The following is a 20701-nucleotide window of genomic DNA, read 5'->3' as shown; positions in this document are numbered from 1 at the left end:
ACAACTTTACGACTGGCCCTCAAATTTCATTTGTCAATGATCATTAAAAATGCATTCCTAAAGTATTGTAAATAATAAAAACAGAAAAATCGAATCTGACCAAAATCGTGACCATGCCCTATTAAACTTTACAACATTTTAGATTTGAGGTGGCATATGACATCTGTCAATGCAAATGTGGACTAAAGAACGTTATCGTCAAGACACTTTTGCCGTTTTTTGAAGTTTTAAATTTTACAAGTGTGTTTAAAATGTTTGGAAAGGTAAAAATATAAAAGATTCGAAGTACGTTATCGTCAAGATACTTTTGCCGTTTTTAGAATTCTTAAATTTTACAAGTGTATTTTAAATTATTGGAAAGGTAAAAAATATAAAAGATTCGAACTGATGACTTACATATTCGTTGTTTATAACGTTTATAACTCAACTCATCGCATTATATTTTTACGCTATTATACAAAATAAAACAAAACGTTGTCTTACTTTTTAAACTGATATTAATAAACATATACAAAATAAAACAACTTTCAGACTTTAACAACTTTAAATTAAATCTTTGAAAGAACGCAAAACCTACATAACAGAACACAACCACAATATTCTTAAAAAATTGTCTGATCAGTACATCTTCATATTAAAGTCAGTTTGTAATGAAAAGTCAAAAGTTTTAGCATAAAAATTGTACCACAGGTTCCTTGCAGTTTTGATAGTGTAGTAACATACAGTATTGTATATGTATACAAAAACCATTATTTTCCTACAACATTGGAAACAGTACCAAAAACTAATAGGCCTTGGCAACCCTTGGCAGTTGCCCAAGTCCAAAGGTTGAGGGCAATGGCTATCACAATAAAACACTATTTCATGCATCCTCAGAATGAAATCTTTTCTGATGATTTTTCAAAGAAACGTTGTGATTAAAGGCCTGTGGACACTTGGGACATTTAAACGGCTTTTCTCCAGTATGGATACGCATATGAACTTGCAAATTATCCCTGACCCTGAAATTTTTCTTGCAGACTTTACACTGGAATGGCTTGTTGTCAGTGTGAGTGTTTATGTGCCGTTTCAAGGCATGCGAGTCCAAGAAAGCTGTCCCGCATTTGTCACACACGTGGGGTTTCTCTCCATTGTGTCTCATTCTATGTTTACGGAGTTCGTTCGGTCTGACGAACGTTCTCCCACACGTTTCGCATTCGTATTTTCGCTCCTTGTCGTAGTGGTCTTTAAGATGTGGCTTCAGCTGGCTCATCCTCCTGAACGTCTTGCCACAGATCTCGCACTGGCAGCTCTGTTTCATCCTGTGGTGGTATACATGTTTGTGTAAGGGGGTCAGAAGACCAAAAACTTCGCCACATGAACACACATAGTTTTCATGCTTTAAGATGTGACTAAAGAGGTAGCTCTTCCACTTGAAGATCTCCTCACACAAATTGCATTTATAAGTCACTGTGTTTTCAGAAACACTATCAGCTAGCGAGTCTGTGTACTTCACAGAGGCTCCATCCCGATCATTGCTGTCACTGGTTTTCACGGCATATAATTGTTGAAGTAGATTTTTACCACCACTCTTGCATTGATATTCAGCATCAGCTGTACCAGGCATTGGTGCACAAAGTACATATTGTCTCTTTGCCTTCATCAGAGGCTTAAATGACATAGGCTCTCCTTCATTCTGCTCATCATTTCCATTGTTCTGTAAGAGCTTGGAAGGCCTTATAACAACATACCCATGAATGGTGGGCTTTGATGCTGATGAGGCATATGACTTCAACCTTAAAGTTACTTTTTCCTCGTCTATCGAATCTAAATTTAGATCTCCTTTTTCTTGTTTGGGATATGAAGAAACCTGCTTGCTGCAGTGTTCTTCCATATGAATCAATGTGTTTGTTTCAGAAGCAAATTGACCAGAACATATAGTACAAGCAAATTCATCCTGAATACTGACATTATTTTCTTTATTTGGATACAGAACATGCATTGTGCGTAATTTCTTCACATGACTCTTAAGATGCTCTTTCAAATGCAATTTCTTGAAACCAGAATTATTGCAAAAAGCACAATTGTAAGTAGTTGTATCCATCAAAGAGTCTCCATTGATATCATTACCCTTCTTGAATCTTTTGTTTTGGACAGAAATGGTGTCCACCAACTGTGTATTGTGTTCCAAGAGATGGTCGATCAGTTTCACTGGAGTAAACTCTATGCTGCAAATCCGACAGGGTATTTTCTTTTGTTCATGAATGTTGCTATGTGATTTCAAATTGTCCTTTGGAGACTCAAAAGTTTGTACAACACATTCTTGTTTTGAGATATGGTCTTCATAGTCACTTTTATTATCAAACTTTCTTTCACACTTATCACATTTCATGTTATTCATTGGACCAATTTCTACACGTTTTTGTAGGCTATCACCACTGTCAAACTTCTCTTCATTAGCCGTACTCTGAATTCCTCCCAAACGGTCTTGCTGCTTACACCGTTTTTTGTGATTCTTCAAATATTTGACTGTTGGAAAGATTCGTTTGCAAAAAGAGCACTGAAAACTAATAGAACCTATGTGAGTTACCAAATGCTTTTCCAACTGATCTTGACCTTGAAAAATCTCTTCACACATTTCACATTCAACTGGCTGCAAGTTATCCCAAAAGATAGCTCCTTCAATTTCATAGTCTTTACTTGAGGTTTGAGCACTATTCCTCTCCTCTGTGCTCTTACAAAAACTACTACTTTCACATTTTTGCTGGGGATTTCTCTCATTTTCAATACCTAAGTTGTCCTCATCCATATTATTTTCTTCACTGGAAACTGTGTCCTCTGAATTCTCAAAATATTTATACAACATATCTTTTGAAAATTCTTCATCATCACTCGTTCTTCCATCCAATTCTTTGTCACTTTTCCCAGTTTCATCCTCTTCAACCTCAGGGCAATTTTCTGTCCAATCAATTCCATCATCTTCAATCTCTTCCACCTTCAGTTCTAAAGGTTCTTCTGCCTGAAACAAAATAAATATATATATTTTAAACAAGAACAAGTTATTTTTTTCTTAAATTTCAAATTTCTTATGCAACAGCCAGCCATTCATGTTGCACAGCCCTTCATTTAATTCCATTTTTATGAGATCCGACAAATATTAATTGAGAGAAAGTGGTGTAACATATACTGTGAAATCATTAGATTTCATGGTGGCTCAACTTTCGTGGAATTTGTGGCTACCTCTCATCCATGAATATATACCCCAACGAACTAATAAACTAGGGCTATAAAGTCATAATCCTTTTGTATGTATACGAAAATACACGAAATTACATACCCTCGAAGATGTTAAATTTAAGCAATCCGAGAAAATTAGCCCCCATGAATTTTAATGATTCCACAATATTTCTTTTTGTTGGACCAGCATACCCGGTTAATAATTTGTTTGAAAGGTTGATCAACATTTGTTATGTTCGACTTTTTATTGTATTCCTAAGAACTATGAAGAATCAAAGTACCGAAGTACTCAAAGCCGGGCTCTTTTGGTGTGTCTTTATGCATATTGTGTAGTAAAGACTGAAAATCTCTCTCTCTCTCTCTCTGCTTATAATCATTAATGTCGGCAAAGCATCAGAGAGCGATCAATTTTTGTAAGCGGCTAAAAAAAAAAAATGTCTCTCTAGTAGAAAAAAGTTCAACAGTTTCTGCCTTGAATTTAGCAGCAAGCGTTATTTATTCAATCTCCATTTCTTCATAACACGCAGCAAAGTAGTTCTGGAAATTCATGCGCATTGTATGTGTCCAAAATGCATAGTCTTGTTTTTAAAACACGGTATTATTAAGACAACTAAAAAAGATAGACAATTCTCTCGAAATTATAAAAAAGAAACAAAATGCAAACACTACATGTATCTGCTGTCCATGTTGTATGCTGAAGCAACTTGGAAGCACAAGCTCAACATGATTTACTAACACAAGAAGCATTTTCATAATTCAGCTATTTGGAAATTAATGCAGCATGCAAGCTCTATATGCCTTTCATTGAGAATAATCTTTGTTTCAAATGAAAAGATATCACACTCTAATGTTGAGAAAATCAAGAAAGGAAAATTGATGGTTATATATATAACTCATAATACAAATGACGCCAAATTGAGGCGCCAGCCGGGTTTGCTTATTTATATTTAATCATACGATGGCTTTAAATTATATAAATATAAGTAATAAGGAATCATTCTTTGAATATTATTTGGTGATAATTTCGGTCAGGGCGTAATCAAATCTATTATAAAGCCCTTCGGGCTTTATTGGATTCGATAATGCCCCGACCAAAATTATCACCTCATAATACTCAAAGAATGATTCCTTATTCCTTATGTAATAACACATACTAATTTTACCTCAGAAACCGGAGGCAACACATAGCAGTGGTCATGATGACAGGTCCAGATAGCCCTCTCTAATGATATGTCCCCGCTCTTCTGGATTACATCCATTTCATGTACCTCAACTTGGATTTGGCATAATAAATCACTGTACAAATTAAACACAAGTATTGGTACAATTCTAGTACTCAACAATTCAATTTTAATTAAAGTAGAGCATTGCTATAGCTGCAATAATGTAGCCCTCTTTAAATATTTTTTTTTATGTTATGTACTGCAAATTAGATTTGGCATAATAAATTACCGTAAAAATCGAATTTTCATACAAAACTGAAGAATTTGTAACAATTCTAGCAGCTGCTATAACTCAACAATTCAATTTTAATTGAATACAAAAGTAGAATATCACTATTACATGTAATAGCTGCAATAACGTAGCCTTCTTTACATTTTTTTTAATAGTCAAACAAAATATACACTGTTACGGCAGAGTTTTCTCTTCTGAGTATTTAAAAAAATATATACACATATAGTATCACCTAGCAGTCATAATGAATAAGCAAATGAAATCAAAATAAGGACTTGTTCATTTGAGTTTATCATACCATTGCCATTACCTGTCATTTATAATTAATTTGACCATGTTGACAAGAATGAAATTGAGTTTCTTAGTAGGGATTTACATTTGACATATTCAAGACAAAATTGGAAATCAGAATCAAAACTTTTTGTACATTATAAATTATTGTAACACCTTTTCATTTTAATGTAACTATGAACAAGTATCCCTTATGAATGTTTCATTTCAAGACACTTCTTTTAACCTGAGGAGACAGATGGGTGATTTAAAATTTAATGTAGTTCAAGCATAGCAATACATTTATATTTCTAATTTCAATACATGTACCATATTTACAGTATTTATTTGCGGAAATAAGTACTTGCGTAATATAAAGGATTTACAGTATATAACCACGGTGACCTTATATGTATATATATCTAAATGATTTATTAAAGGCCAAATTTGGTTGAATCTACATACTGTCCAAACCCAGAAACTGTTATTACATCTTAAATCCAGACTGGAAACTGAGCCCATGTAACTTTTGTTTGCATTCACTTTATGTCCATATGGCATTCAATCCCGAGTTCATGCATAATTTGCTTATTTACTGAAGTGTTTTAAATCTAATGTGCTTGTAAATATAATTAAATTTGAGCAGACGTCATGCAGACAAAAAAGAAGTCCAAATCAGCTTATGAGGTTTGCTCTGGTGTTCGATTGTGTCTGGTCGGTATTGAACTCTACTCTGTCCCAAGATATCCTGGATTCACATTTTGCTTAATTGTATGATTTTTATAAATACCCCAGGGTTCAAACGATGTTTATTCAAAAGTAGGAAAAATTTCCAAGATTTCTCAGTCAAAACACTCCTGTTAGCTTATCAAGTCTCAATAAAATGCTAAAAAATGTGAGGTCTAGAGGGATTTTGTATTGCAGCAAGCCCGGAAGATAACGTTGTAAAATTGTGCGATGTATTCAGAGTGAATTCTGAATGGAGAAAAGAAGTAAACATTCCCCATTATAAATCTCTGTCAGGAATCTTTTTTTGTTCCTGTGAATTTTTCCGAGTGAAAGATGATAATGTGTCAATAAAATTTTCTTGGAAATTATCCCTTTCATGCATGTCAACTGCACTTCTTTCACAGGTATGTGTATTTTTATTAAAATTCGTCCAAATGTGCTGCATAAATATCTTGGGACAGACTATACATATAAATCACAAGATTCTGCAACACCCCCCCCCCCCCCTTAATCTGTTCCAAGTATTCCCCGATTTCATTAAGTCAGTTCTTCAGATCGATGAACCCGTGATTATCCACATTGAAAAATTCCTATCAGTTCATACTGATTAAATGTTCAATATCATAATATGCAAGATACTGTCAATAACATGGTTTTTACTTATCTGAATATTCGGGTATATTCAGCCTTTCCAACACAAAATTTAACGTTAGTCTTTGTACTTTGTATACATCAAGGGTAATTTAGAATAAACGACTGTCATTTTACTGAAAGCTGCATAAAACCTTCAAAGCGTGCGAAAAATGTTTACAAATCTAATAGACTGATATCTGCATATAACATACCAGAGTAACATTCATGTTGCGATTTTGTCAAACGATATGTCAACCGGAAATAGATACAGATTTTCAGTCAGATATGGTAAAAGTAGGTCGCTAACACAAAAAATGTAAAATTGTTTGGAAAAAACCCAAATAAATAAAAAAAAAACAACAACAAAATTCTTATATGAAAGAAAAAGAAAAGAAAAATAATATCACACTATACTTAGACCGTTCTTTGACCACTATAAAGATTAAAGTTTTGTTCCTACGTTTTCGCCACCCAGACAGTTGGGCTCGAAGAAGATTTGTACCTCGATTTCGGAGAGTCAAATCGAATACCAAGTTACATGTATGCATACTTTATTTTTTCTTATGTTTGCGTTAAACTTACTTAGAAACTTATTCTATATTTGGATTACTTCATCAATCCTTATATTTATTTCCAGTTAAATGTCTTTGATAAATATTATTATTCAAGTTTGCAAAGGACATTTTTACTGAAACTATAATCATATTGAATATTTTTAACAAACTATTAGAATTGAAAAAAAACAGATTGCGTAAGTTTTTGTGGAATCGAACTCACAACCTAAAAAACCTAATTCTATAAGCCTCAACCATGCACTGAATCATTTCAGTCACAAAAATGTGCGTAGTAACTAGTTTTTTGGTACAGTACCGATCAGACTCAACATAACACCAGAGTACATATGTAAACCCAAACTAAACCCCCGGTTAACTTTGGGGTTTACTTGGGGTTCACTCTGGGTCTGCTTTTTCAAAAATTTGGGTCCACTTGGGGTTTACTTTAATTGGCTTTACTTTGTGTTTACTCAGGATTTACTTTGGGTTTACTCGGGAATTGCTTTTGGGGTCAACTGTACGCACCGAAGTGTGAGGCAGACCCGTCTTTTATCTTACATGTACCATCCTACTGCCTGTAATTCCTACCCCTTGTATATTCCGAATATACACATGTAGCGTCTTCTCTCAGAGATATACTTCTGATCGGAGTTTACTCGAGCTGCTTCCACTCTGGGTTTACTTAGGGTTCACTCTTGTACGTACACACGGAGTAAACCCAGCGTAAACCCAGAAAGTAAACCCATACACACGGAGTAAACTCAGGGTTTACATGTAGTTGGGGTTTACTTTCTGTTAGGTTGGGTCTTATCGGTACTGTACATGCGACCTCGGCCACGAATTTACGGACTTATATATATTATTTTTCTAAAACGTTCAATTGTTGGGATACAAAATTACATCTCTCCACGTTTTTGATGATTGAAATCGGGTTGCTTCCATTAGACCTTACTTTGACTATGACAAAAATATAAAGCACATGCAGATCCATTCTCTATAAGAAAAGCCACTTAAGTTTTTTAAAAAATGACACTACATACACGTATTTGGATGTATCATATACATGTACACACGTAAGTTTAAATCAACATATATACATGTATTGCAAATACTGTGGTATCATTAGATTTCGTGGTGGCCCAATTTTGGTGGAATTCGTTTAACGCATTGAACATAATTAGTGGTTACAAATCGATGTTATGGTAATTGTACACGTACTGTTTTGAATGAATTAATAAAAAAAAAATCAGATTTGTTGATGTTCAAGTTAACATGCAGTATCTTATCCGTCCTTATATTGACAATTCACACGCCTTATTCACTCAACTTCTTAATAAATATCCCATTTGGTATTACATGTATATCCCAAAGGGCTATCATATCCCATTTGGGTGATTGGCACCAACCATAATTATTAGGCTCAACATCTCAAATACACAGATTCAATTATGCTAAAATTTTCGTACCTTATGACAACATGTAATATGAAATTTTTGAGAAAATTGTATACATATTATGTTTATAACAAAGATATATATACGAGGTAGTCTGTCCTCCATAAGTTTCAACTTATATAACTGCATGTTCCCAACTTTATAAACCTTATAATATTATTATATATGTTTATACTTTTGTACCTCTGACCCAATTTATATGTATATTTTATTGTTATACTTTCATGTTAAATACTGAAATCTGATTGTTTTAGACGCAGTTCATAATCCTTTCTATTACCCTCAGCGTTAGCAACGCACTTAGCAACAGGTAACATTAAAAATGGTTACATGCGCGAAAATAATGCGCGTACGGTTCGCTGTAGAATTCACGTTATTCCTATGTAAAAGCAGTTAAGTTTTCTTTAAAATTAAGACATTCAGTATAACAAAATAAATACCCTTCCAAACAGGCACTATTTATATAATGTTATATTTTCCTCATGTACCATATGTTTGAAATGGTTTTGAGTGAATAAATGAACTGAACAGAATATGTTTCTTCATAAATATGCAAGAGACAAGAGGTTTATGAAATGAAATTCATTGGGATAAACAACATAGTTATCTTTTTTTAATATTTACAGAATAAATCAATTTTGATAAAACCTTTCCATTATTTAGACATGTACACTCATCTGCCCATAGTTTGCCAATTAATTGAATTTTTCCCTATATATTTCATTGAAAAAAGACTGAATTTTATTTTTTTAAACCTTTTTTGGTCAGAAATTGAAGAAATTTATACTGTATTCATATTATGATAAAGCAGATTTAAAAAAAATATATATACTTTTTTATACATGCATGTGTATTTAAAAAAAAAAAATCTGTACCTCAATAACAATATTAGAGATTTATTTTTAGAACTCTTTCATCAATTCTATGGTTTTTGCAATATCTGGGAGTCCTAATGACAACGATGTCTTCCCTCATGCGCGGATCTAGAGGGGGGGTCGGGGGGGTCCCGACCCCCCCCCCCTGGAAAATGAAAATTTATTAAATTTACATAGTAAAATTATCGCGAAAATATGCCTCGGACCCCCCCCCTGGCAAACACAATTATCCTTCGGACCCCCCCCCCCCCCTGGAAAAATTTTCTGGATCCGCGCATGTTCCCTCCTAATACTGAAGAATGGTGAGTTACATGTAAGGAGGAAGAATAAAACACTTCAGTAACAGCCCTGCACATGTTAATTAACCCTCAAACAAAATAAATAAACAAAGTTGAAGTGTATTCTTTATTATTTTTACTCTTGCAATTAATAAAACATTACAACAAAATTAAGATATAGTTGTTTCCCCTCTCTTGACATGTGTTAAAAATATTTTTTTTAAATGATTTTTTATATAGCTGTTGAGGACTTGATTTCATACCATTCTCAAAATTTAAACAGATTTGCAAACTGCTCTATTGTTAAAAGAATAAAAAAAATTAAGAACAGGAAAGATTATGCTAAAAATAATCATATAGTGCAACACTGCCATGATTCTGATAATTTTTTATAACTCAATCAAGAGAAAGGGCAATTAATCAACTTTTTTAGAGAGCGGCCATAAGGCACATACTTTGTAAAGTAATCATGTCCTAATTCATATACATCATTCTGAATTTTAGACATAAACATAATTTCATGAGGAAATTTACACAATGTCCATATATACATGATATATATAGCTGTTCTTTCAGGAATGACACTTCTGCATGTGTGCTTTGAGAGAAACATTGTGATTGAACCCCTCTCCACAAATGGTACACTTGTATGGTCTTTCCCTGGTGTGCGTTCTCATATGAACCGTCAAATTGTAACTTGTTCGGAAGGATTTTCCACAGGTCACACATTCGAACGGCTTCTCGTTCTTGTGAATCCTCATGTGGCGATGTAAAGGACCAGATAATTTGAACGCCTTCCCGCAGCATTCGCACACAAACGACTTTTCTCCAAAATGTGTGCGCAGGTGCTTCCGCAAATTTGACTGGTGGTGGAAAACTTTCCCACATTCTTTACACTCAAAGGTAGCATCATCATGCATGGCAGACCTGTGAACCTGCAAGCTATTGGCACGTAAATAATATTTTCCACAAATTTCACAGATGTGTTCTCTTCTAGTAACATCGTGCACATGATTTAGGTGGACTTTCAGTGAGGAGGGATGGCTATATGTCTTTTTACATATCTCACACTGGGTGTTTTTGGTATGAATTTTTCTGTGTAAACTTAAACCTGTTATACTCTTGAATACTTTGCCACACAAGTCACAGGCAGGTTGTTCAGGTTTCACTCTTTCTGTATTCTTTTGTAGCTTTGGATTAACATGTTTTCTTCTGTGCGCCCTGTAAGTTTTGCGATCATCAAATTCTTCATGGCAAATAGAGCACCAATACAACTTTGAGCATACCAATGGACCATTGTCATCATTCTCAGCATGTTTTTGATTGCTTTCATTCTTCTCTCCATTGATGTCTTGTTCTTCTTTGCAGTCAATGTGTTTTTGCTTGCTGCCATCTTGTTTGTACTCACTGTCAACTTGTTCCTGCTCACTGTCAACTTGTTCAGGTTCACTGTCAACTTGTTCAGTATCACTGTCATGATGTTCCTGTTTACTATCATCGTGTTCATGATTGTAGCTTTCTTCAATGTCATGTTCATGCTTGCTGTTACTGCCTCCAAGCTTAATTTTGAGCCTTTTCCTGATGTCAACTTGATCCTTGTCCACGGAACCTGATTGACTCTTGGACTTTTTTTCAGTTTCATCACTGTCAGCGGCCGGTAAGTCTTCTTCAATAGCATTATCAATGGCCCCTGGTTCTTTCTTCTCTATAATGCTTTCCCAGACATTTTCTACTGGTTTCAAACTGACGTCTTCATCCAAATCAGAGATGTCTTCACTGAAGTCTGCATCATGCATGTCATCGTCATGGTCATCACTTTCATCATTTACACCAGCCATCTGTGTGACTGTTTGCGATTGCTTATATTTATCTCTCTCTTTTTTCAGAGCTACGGGGGTCAAACCATGAAGATTAGTTTCTGGATGATGACCAGACTGTGCATCTGAATTAGCATCAGTTGGTTTTTCCTTATTCAGGAGATCTAAGATCCTGGTCACTTGAGATTGCACCTCTTCCTCTGTTGATGTTGTTTCAAAAACACCCCTCTCAGTGTGGGCAGGGATGGTGGATTTATTGACAGTGTGAAATGCATCCTCTATTGGTTGAAAAAACACAACAGATTTGGTCCTTGTGTCCCAGTTGATGTGGTTTTTGGCAGATTCACCCCAAGGCAGGTCCGACTGAATCTGGAGAGAGAGTGTGTTTTTGGTGTTCTTTTCTACACCACTCTGTGGACAGGTGGCATTTAATAAAGTTGTATTTTCTAGCTCAGATCTAACAAGATTTGATGTCATTTCCTGCTGCTGCAGTCCAGTTTGAAAATTGCCGCCAGAACTTGGCATGCCCTGAGGCTGTGATATGAGATCGTCTATGTTATGGAAATTGGCAGTGGAATAGGATGAAGTATTTGGTGATGAATCAAGCAAGTCCTGGAAACTTGTAGCCAGAGTTGGCTCACCAAGCACGGAAGATTCCCTCACTTCGTCAGCTGCTTTCTGAGAGTGTTTTTTGGAGTGTGAATTTCGTTTAGATTTTGCATCTTTCTCTAATTTCTCTTTAGCTTTTGATGCATGTCTTGATTTCTTTGATTTTTTGGAGTCCAATTTCTTCCCATTTTTATCATCATGGGATTTCTCATGCTTTTCTAAATTAAATAATTTCAGATATGCTCTCTTGCATATTTTGCATTTGTACAGAACAGGAGAGCAGGTGGTATTCAACTCTGGAGCATTCTTGGAAGATGGCGAAGGACTAGATATGGACTTTGAATTTCGGAATCTATATTCCTTGGACCTGGATTTGGATTCCCAAGCATTCTCCAAAAAATCCACAAATGATTTTGGCTCGATCTGTTAAAGAGAGATAAACATATATGTAAGATTGATTTATTTTAAGTATTCATGGACTAATTGAAAGTGCAAAAGTGCATGCATTTTAAACTCAATTGTCCGAGTTTTAATTACCTTGGTGGTATGCATTCTTGGTTGATATCAAGTTATCGGTATGTGACTCTCAGAAATGAAATAAGGTCTTAATTGCTGTAATGGAAAGAAAAAAATCTGAGTTTTTATAGCTGTACACGTTAATGCTGAAAACCAATAAGTTAGCCCTAACAGCTTTGGATATATGGAATGTCAATAAAATATATACATACTAATACACTTATATACACATACTAGTTGTGCATGTTCAGCGGATGCACATTATGCACTTTTCTTTCAAAAAAGGTACATTTACTCAGTTTTCATGAAAACCCAGTAGTCGGAAGACCAAGGTCAGTAAATTTCGAGGTTGGGTCAGAGAAAATAACCAATCAGGATGATGGATGGACTTGTAGATATTCTGAAAGTCACACACACAGAAATGTTTCTAATAATATTTTTATTGTCTATTAATCTAAACTTTATGCATGTTTTATCAATTATCATTTTTCAGATCAAATTGAGAGAAGATGCGGCTTTTTTCAACGTAACACTTACCATATATGTGACACATGTGCTATATAAAATAGGGGACCAGTAAAGTTATTCAGGGGCAAGTACAATCAGAAAGTTCACTGATGTTGCTAACTGTAGGTCAGAGTGTGGCTCCCAGTCTGAAAAATTTGCATCGACAACCTGGGTTAACCCTGGATGTCCATTCAAATTTTTTCAGAACGGGAGCTACAGACCTGCAGTAAGTGCTGGCCAATAAGTTTGAAAATTTTTCATAAAGACTGTTTACTTGACACCCCAAAATTTATTAATAATTTAAATACTAGGTTATTCACAAATGAAAGAAATGATCATTGAAACAAATTTATTGTCACAGTACTTTGCACCTCCAATAAGTAACATGATTGAATTTTGGACATGTTTATTTTTTATTTATATGATTTAGTCCTAATTGTAAAGGGTGAGTCTGAGGTGGAGGAATGAGCAAATACACAATGAAAATAGGTAGCTGGATCAAAAGCTCGAGCCTTGGGCCCTGTAACTCTAGTCAGGAGCTTTACCAATTACCACTGAGCTACATGTACCCCAGGATTTTGTTGCCATATATCCTGCTTTTTTTAGTGCCAAAACTTTGCGAAAATGTGTTGCATTTTTTTTTTATTTGCAATTGATATGATGACAAGTCAGGAGTATAGTCATGTGTACACACTGCTCTACAACACATGTTTTCCTTCCTAATTCTTAACAAAAAATGATTGTATAAACTACATCTGAAACAATACTTTCTATTTGCTCTGGAGATCATATTTCAAAATCTTACCGATTCACTTTTGACTTTTAAACTTATTGTTCCACTGGCCGACATGCGTAGCATTTTATTTGTAAGCGTTTAGTCTTACTTTGTGATTATTTACCGTCTAATTTAAAAAAAATATTAACTCATTTCACCCAGAACACTGCATGTAGGAAAGAATGTCGGGTTCTATAGGAAATCCTATGCAACAGACAGACCAATCAGACACTTCCTTTTCTTTGAAATGTAGAGGAAATTCGGTCCTTCTATTTCTTTGTTTACTCACAATGAAATTATGCTCGGTGCGATTTATTATTGTGCACATAGAATTATCAAAAATAAATCCCATCTCTGCAACAATATATGATAAAGTACATGAATGAATGACCATAATTCGTATCTGATACTTACAATATTCAAAGCGTCAAGCTAGGCTAGCATGGTTCCAGAGGTAGCAGGACTTTTGGTCCCCAAGATGTTTAGTCCCCAAGACGTTTAGGCACCTATCTTAAGATGTTTAGGCACCAACCTCTTTTTTTTTTGTTTAACATTATTGACTAAATTAATAGACTGAGACTGAGATTTATCTCTAACAAATCTTTTATTGTATTTATATAAATTTAAAAAGATGTTTTCCTTACTTAATTTTTATTAAATAAAATCTACATTAAAAGTCCATATTATGTGTCTTATCTTTAATTAATTATCAAATTATTTTCAAATTAAGAATCTTAATTTTATTTGATCATTATGGTGGCATAGATCTGCCACCACTTGTCAGATAATTATGTCGACTTGTCAGATCTTGATGTCGACTTGTCAGATAATTATGTTCACTTGTCAGTTCTTTAAGTCGACTTGTCACTTATTCACGTGTTTAAGAATTCAACACTTTAACCTTTCCATGCCCAATTTGTGCCATCCATTTGAAAAAATATTTTCTCATAAGTCGACACAGGGATCTGACAACTTCACAAGTCGACATAATCATGTTTTAAGTCGACATAATTATTTGACAAGTCGACATAATTATCTGACAAGTCGACATAATTATTTGACAGGACGACAAATCATCTGACAAGACAACATCACTATCTGACAAGTCGACTTACACTATGAATGATAATTTTCTTTAAACTAGTGGCCATATTATTTTTTTCTGTCAGATAATTATGATAACTTGTCAGATCTTTATGTCGACTTGTCAGATGATTATGTAAACTTGTCAGATATTTATGTCGACTTATATGATATTTTGATGACAAGTAAATGGCAGTTTGTGGCACTAACACGCTTTGACAACAAAATGTTGAGTTTCTAGTCACTATGGTTATTTTCTGACAAGTCAACACAAAGATCTGACAAGTTGACATAAATATCTGACAAGTCGACATTATCATATGAGAAGTTAATATAATTATCTGACAAGTGGTGGCAGATCTATGCCGCCATAGATCATAATTCCACTCAAAGAATATTTGAATATTTGTATAATTTTTAATCAACAAAGATAAAATAATGAGCATTTCTTTACCATGTGTTAAACCACCACTACCATTAAATAAATTGTTAAAACAGCATCCACCTTCCACCCCAATATACTGCTCCTTCTGTGGATAGGTGCTAATAAGGAGAGATAATGAAGAGATCCTGCAATACAATATGGGGTTTTCATACCACTCTAGAGAAGTAAATTATGAAGAGACAAGTCTTAAATTTCCTTAAATAGCAATGATTTATCTAAATATGTTATAAATATCATATATTCTATACATGTATGGGTTTTTTCATTGAAAATAATAAATTAACTGAAACATGAATTTAATGTGTATTTGCTGAAACTCGCATGCCTGTTAATTAAACTTCATCAAAAGAATATATCAAAAATATCCCTAAGAAATATATTCATCACCTGCATCTATAATTTAGAATAAGCGTAATTATAACAGCCAAGTTGTACAATTGTCGAGATATCTTTCTAATGGAATGATTAGAGAAATAACTTGTGTTTAAGTAGAGAGTTGCTGCAGGGATTTTATTCTTACATGTAGTTATATATCGGTAAATCTGCTGCTGTGTGAAGAATATCAATGATAAAAGATTGTTTTTTTAAATATTCAAACTTTGTATGCAACAAACCAATTTTCAAATATGAATACTCTATGCATACACTCATGTTCTAGTCATGAATCTCATAATGGCAGCTCTGACATCGCAATTTTTATGTAATTAATTTTCTCCAAATTTAACAAAAATGCATTTATTTGCTTAAAACTGCTCAAGAGATACATAATTAAATAGTTTATTAAAAACAACAGGTGCCTAAACATCTTGAAATTGGTGCCTAAACAGGGTTGGAAATAATAGCCCGCCCGACCGCCCGAGGCGGCCTGTTTTTAAGGCGGGCGGGGGCAAAACTTTAAAAGACAGCCCGGCGGTCGGGCTATTTTTAATATCCAGTTTCTATTTTTAAACCGACAGTTAATTACCTCATTCACAAAAAGTACAGACGCCGTCAGGTTGTTAGGTATCGTTGAGAATTAGGTAAAATCTAGAAATTGTAATCTATTCGCGCATTGGTCTGAATGATTGTTATAGCCAACCAGCGTTCGCAATACAATTTTGTTCGGCAATATTACAAAGTGAAGCAACTTGTTAGATGATGCGCAAGTTTCTGAGGTTGTCACTCCCAAAAAGCGTTACTTGATTGACGCAGGATGTGTATATACGAGAAAAAAAACCAGTGTACGACAAAAACAAAACACGCCGACCAATAGTTCCGGGATGGAAAGTAGAATTTGAATGGCTGACAAGTGGCGAAACACATGGGAAGCTGTATTGTAAACCATGTCGGGGTGACCACTATTAATTTTACTATTTATTCTTACCAAAATTACGCAAATTTAGATGTGGGTGATTGATTTTAAACAAACTTCTTTGGAAACCCCTCGTTACAACTTTTAAAACAAAAACAATTTAGTAACAAACACAGAGCCATCCACAAACTGACAAAGGCATGAAAGTTTGTTTACAACAAAACTACACATGTTTTAAATTAAAGTACGAGCATTTCCATCCCCTGTCGAAACAGTGGGCATAAAAAATCAAGTGACCTCGTATTTTTACAAAAGTGGGAAACTCAGGCATTTTACATGTTGTTTTTCATCACTTAAAATAATACAGGCCCGGTCATCGGCGGAAAATACCTTAAACAAAAACTGTTGTTTTTTTATTGCCTTTCAATGTTTTGGATCTATTTATTGTCGAAATTGTTGTGAAAGTTCATGATAATGACATTGTTAGCTGCCTACCAAAAAAAAGTTTGTAATTATAAACAAGTAGATGAATAGTTTAATTTTTTACACATGTAAACCTTAATAATAAGCATTCTTTGAGTTATGCTTAGATGTAGTTTCAAATACTGTGTAAAAGGTGACGATTTACATATTACGCTTTGTGTGTAGTTCATTCATAAAAGTGAACGTTTTTATCAGGGCTGGCAGATTTTCGGCAGGGCTGGTAACTTTTAAAAGTAGCCAGCCCTGTGGCTGGCTGCTATTTTTAGTGAATTTCCAACCCTGGCCTAAACATCTTGGATCTTAAATGTCTTTGCTTGGGCCGAAACATCTTGGGGCCTAAACGTCAATAATTCGTTCCCGAGGCCTTCCGATTGTGCAAGCCTGGTCTTCGGTGAACCTCGGGACTTTCCACTACCTACAACAAGAATAGAGGACTGGGTAAAAGTAGTAGACATCGAGTCAAGTTGTGCAATGACCAACTCATAAGAGTTGACCAGCAAAATGACTGATTTATAGACCCATCAAATTAATTAACGAGGCCGGGTCTAATTTGTTCTGCCCTAGATTTTGTAATGATTTTTTTACATGATTTTCTACAGAAATAATTCAAAGTTGACTAATTTTTAACATAGGATCCTATGTGATTTTGCTTGAAATGAATCAATTTTGCACATTTTTTTTTTTTTTTTTTTTTACTATTTTTTTAAACTTCTGTCCCAGAGATTTCTTTTTCTGTTCTAACTATGAAATTTATTGCTAAAAGGCACCAAATGGTCAAATAAAAAACAAAAAAAAAAACCCTTTTACCTCCTGGTTTGTTCCTTGGATCTTATCAAGGTTTGTTTTTTTGGGTTTTTTTTGCGCGCCCAATTTTCTAGATTTGTCAGATAATGGCTATTTTTTATTTGACAAAGGCGGAAATGATGAACTTAATAGTATTAATATTAGTGTAACCAGTGTAAGTAATTAATATATAATGTTTGTCTATTTGTAAACGTAAACCTCACATGTTAAGGGTCATTAATATAAAATGCATCGTTACTGTCTTGTACGGAAGCCCTTTGGTGCAACTTAGAAAAATATTTTATCTGGCGGCCGCCAGATAATTATAATTTGGCTGCCGCAACTTAATTATCTGGCGGCCGCCATACTTTTCTGGCGGCCGCCATATTATTACTTATTAGGTTAGTTACTGACTCACTACGGAAATATATTGGGTTGATCAATCTCATAGATGGCGAGGCGAAGCCGAGCCTTCTATGAGATTGATCAACCCAATATATTTCCGTAGTGAGTCAGTAACTAACCTAATAAGTGTTTTGTTTTCTCGAGGACTATCAAGCGACATATTTATTCACAAATAGCGATGATCTACGCAAAGCCATGTACAAGATGCCTTACATCTCTTCCAATTTAACTCATTTAAACTCTTCAAAATTTTCATCTCACCTTTCAAATACTCTTTCAAAATCTTTGCTTTACCCATGTTTACTTACAATGTTTTGTGGCTATTCAATTTCAAATGTTTTCTCCCTTTCCTCTGCAGAGATTTGAGCAAATTTCGACGCTGCCATTTTGTTCTGCTCCAGACAAAACAATGTGACGTCAATATTCTAAGGGCAACTACTCTAATTTTAAAGAATTTCAAAGGGCAACAACTCCAAATACTTTAAGAACTAACAGCATGCAGTTTATGTATAAAATACTATGAAATGTCGAAATGAGTAAGCGAAGCGTCGACCAATGACGGCCATATTGCTTAATATTATTTCTCACAGAACAAATATTGAGATATATGAGGCAATCACGTGCTATGTTTAAACCAATGAAAATGTGACATTTCAGTCCATGGGAAAACAAAATTTTCTTGCGGCCGCCACATAATTATCTCGCGGCCGCCGGATAAAACCTGGATTCCTGATGCGTGCGCATGTTTTAATGGGAGCTTTTTAGGGAGTTGTGGATACACTCTAAAATTAGTTTTTAATAATTTCTGAAACTTGACATAAAATATCAATTGCAGGGCTTAAGTTTTGAAAAACTGGCGGAGTTGAATGTATAGTAGACTTTGTTAAAATGTAAAATGATTTATATATAACTTTGTGCCTTGTATTATACACATTGTATTTTAGAGTTGGTTCTAAACTTTTAAAACTAAACTAAACACCCGTTCAGGAAATCTTAACATTAAAAAACCTTAACTTGAGAGGACTGTTATGTAAACATGTATAAGTAAAGGAACGCATTGCCTTCTATTTGTTTTAAGTTTGGTATAAGTATTTACCAACCCAGATTAAAGTCTGTTTTATTGATCACAACAGCTAGTACAGGCAATATTATCATGAGAGCGGATCCTTCTATGACTTTATAAGGATAAACTAGGATAAGTGTGTACTAGTATTCGTGGCCATGAAAATGTAACTATTTAACAGACTGTGATGTTAAACTCTTTTATTATACTTTCATGTTAAAATACTCAATTCTGATTGGTTAAGGCGCAGTTGATAATCCGTTCTATTACCCTTAGCGTTAGCAACACACTTGGCAACGGGTAAACAACAAATTGTTACATGCACGTAAATCGTAGAGCTTTTATATAACTTCCATGAAAAACAACGAATATGAAAAAAATCCATGTTCAGGTACTTTCGGTGATGACTGGAACGTGATGACTGGAACTTACGCCAATTCAAGCGGAACATGTCAAAGATATCTTCAAACATAGGTTTGTCTTTCCTCCAAGTTTTATTGTTCAAGTCTCGGTAAGTTTTGAGACAAGGTTTTTTGTCTAGGCACGGTCAAACGGAAGTGATCAATGAAATTCATAGTATGCATTTGTAGAATATTTACTATTTGTATATTATTGTATCTGTGTTAATTAAATAATAAAAGGAAAAAAAATAAACTTTTAAAAACTTCATTTGTTTGAAACGTACTGGTGAGAACAGGAAGTGACGGTTGGCAAAAGGACATCTATCAAACACACCTTTAATCAAATGTCTATCATCCATAAAAGTGTCTTTTCCTGCCCTACTTATTAGATCTTGTGAGTACAAAATCTGAATAAAGGAATTCAATGCAACTTGAGATATTTGTAATATCTCACCGAAAATAAAATGCTTTTTTTTTAAACATTGAATAAAGAACAAGTGTAAGGTTTGATACTGATTTATTCATCCTATCTACAATTTGAAGAAAACAAACCCTGAAAAATATCAATTTTAAAGAACTTCCTGTGATGACAGAAAGTTACACCGAAACAAACGAAATAATGTAATGATCCGGGATAGGAATAATTTTATCATTTTACGTATATTGACTATAGGTCTAATTAATAAATGGTAAGGGTGGGTGAATTTTATGATTTTTGCATCATTACATACCTAATACAGTTTATTGGGTTTGATCTCTTCCATGTTTACAGTATCTGCAAAAATCTATTTTAGCACGTGTATTTTTGTTTTCATCAGTTTGCATTTTTAACCATAACATTGTAAATTCCATAATGTATGCGAGGAAATTATGCATGTTATTTATACCTACATGTATGCATCTTTATTCCTTGCGATTCGTTGTCTTCTGCACTTGTAAAAGCGATGTATTCCTTAAGCTTGGTATATTGTTTACATCCCGCTGCCAGTTTTTCCTGTAGAGTCTTATGTTAGCCATCGTTTCGTATTTTGAATTTCTAGGATTATTTCGTTACTAGCA

At 34.3% G+C, this 20701-nt stretch overlaps 1 protein-coding gene across 1 annotated transcript; it reads right to left on the bottom strand.

Moving 5' to 3' along the window:
* Window positions 1-842: 842 nt before the first annotated feature.
* Window positions 843-12872, bottom strand: LOC128185115 (zinc finger protein 729-like). The gene is made up of 6 exons (XM_052854793.1): window positions 12641-12872; window positions 12428-12502; window positions 10048-12313; window positions 6516-6525; window positions 4380-4512; window positions 843-2998 (listed from the first exon to the last, which is right to left on the bottom strand). The coding sequence occupies exons 2-6, from the start codon at window positions 12440-12442 to the stop codon at window positions 863-865; spliced, it is 4560 nt and encodes a 1519-aa protein (XP_052710753.1). The 5' UTR covers window positions 12443-12502; window positions 12641-12872; the 3' UTR covers window positions 843-862.
* Between the last annotated feature and the right edge of the window lie 7829 nt (window positions 12873-20701).

This window comes from Crassostrea angulata, chromosome 5 (genome assembly GCF_025612915.1).
Source record: "Crassostrea angulata isolate pt1a10 chromosome 5, ASM2561291v2, whole genome shotgun sequence".
NCBI lineage: Eukaryota > Metazoa > Mollusca > Bivalvia > Ostreida > Ostreidae > Magallana > Magallana angulata.
This window is presented reverse-complemented; position numbering and strand designations above follow the sequence as displayed.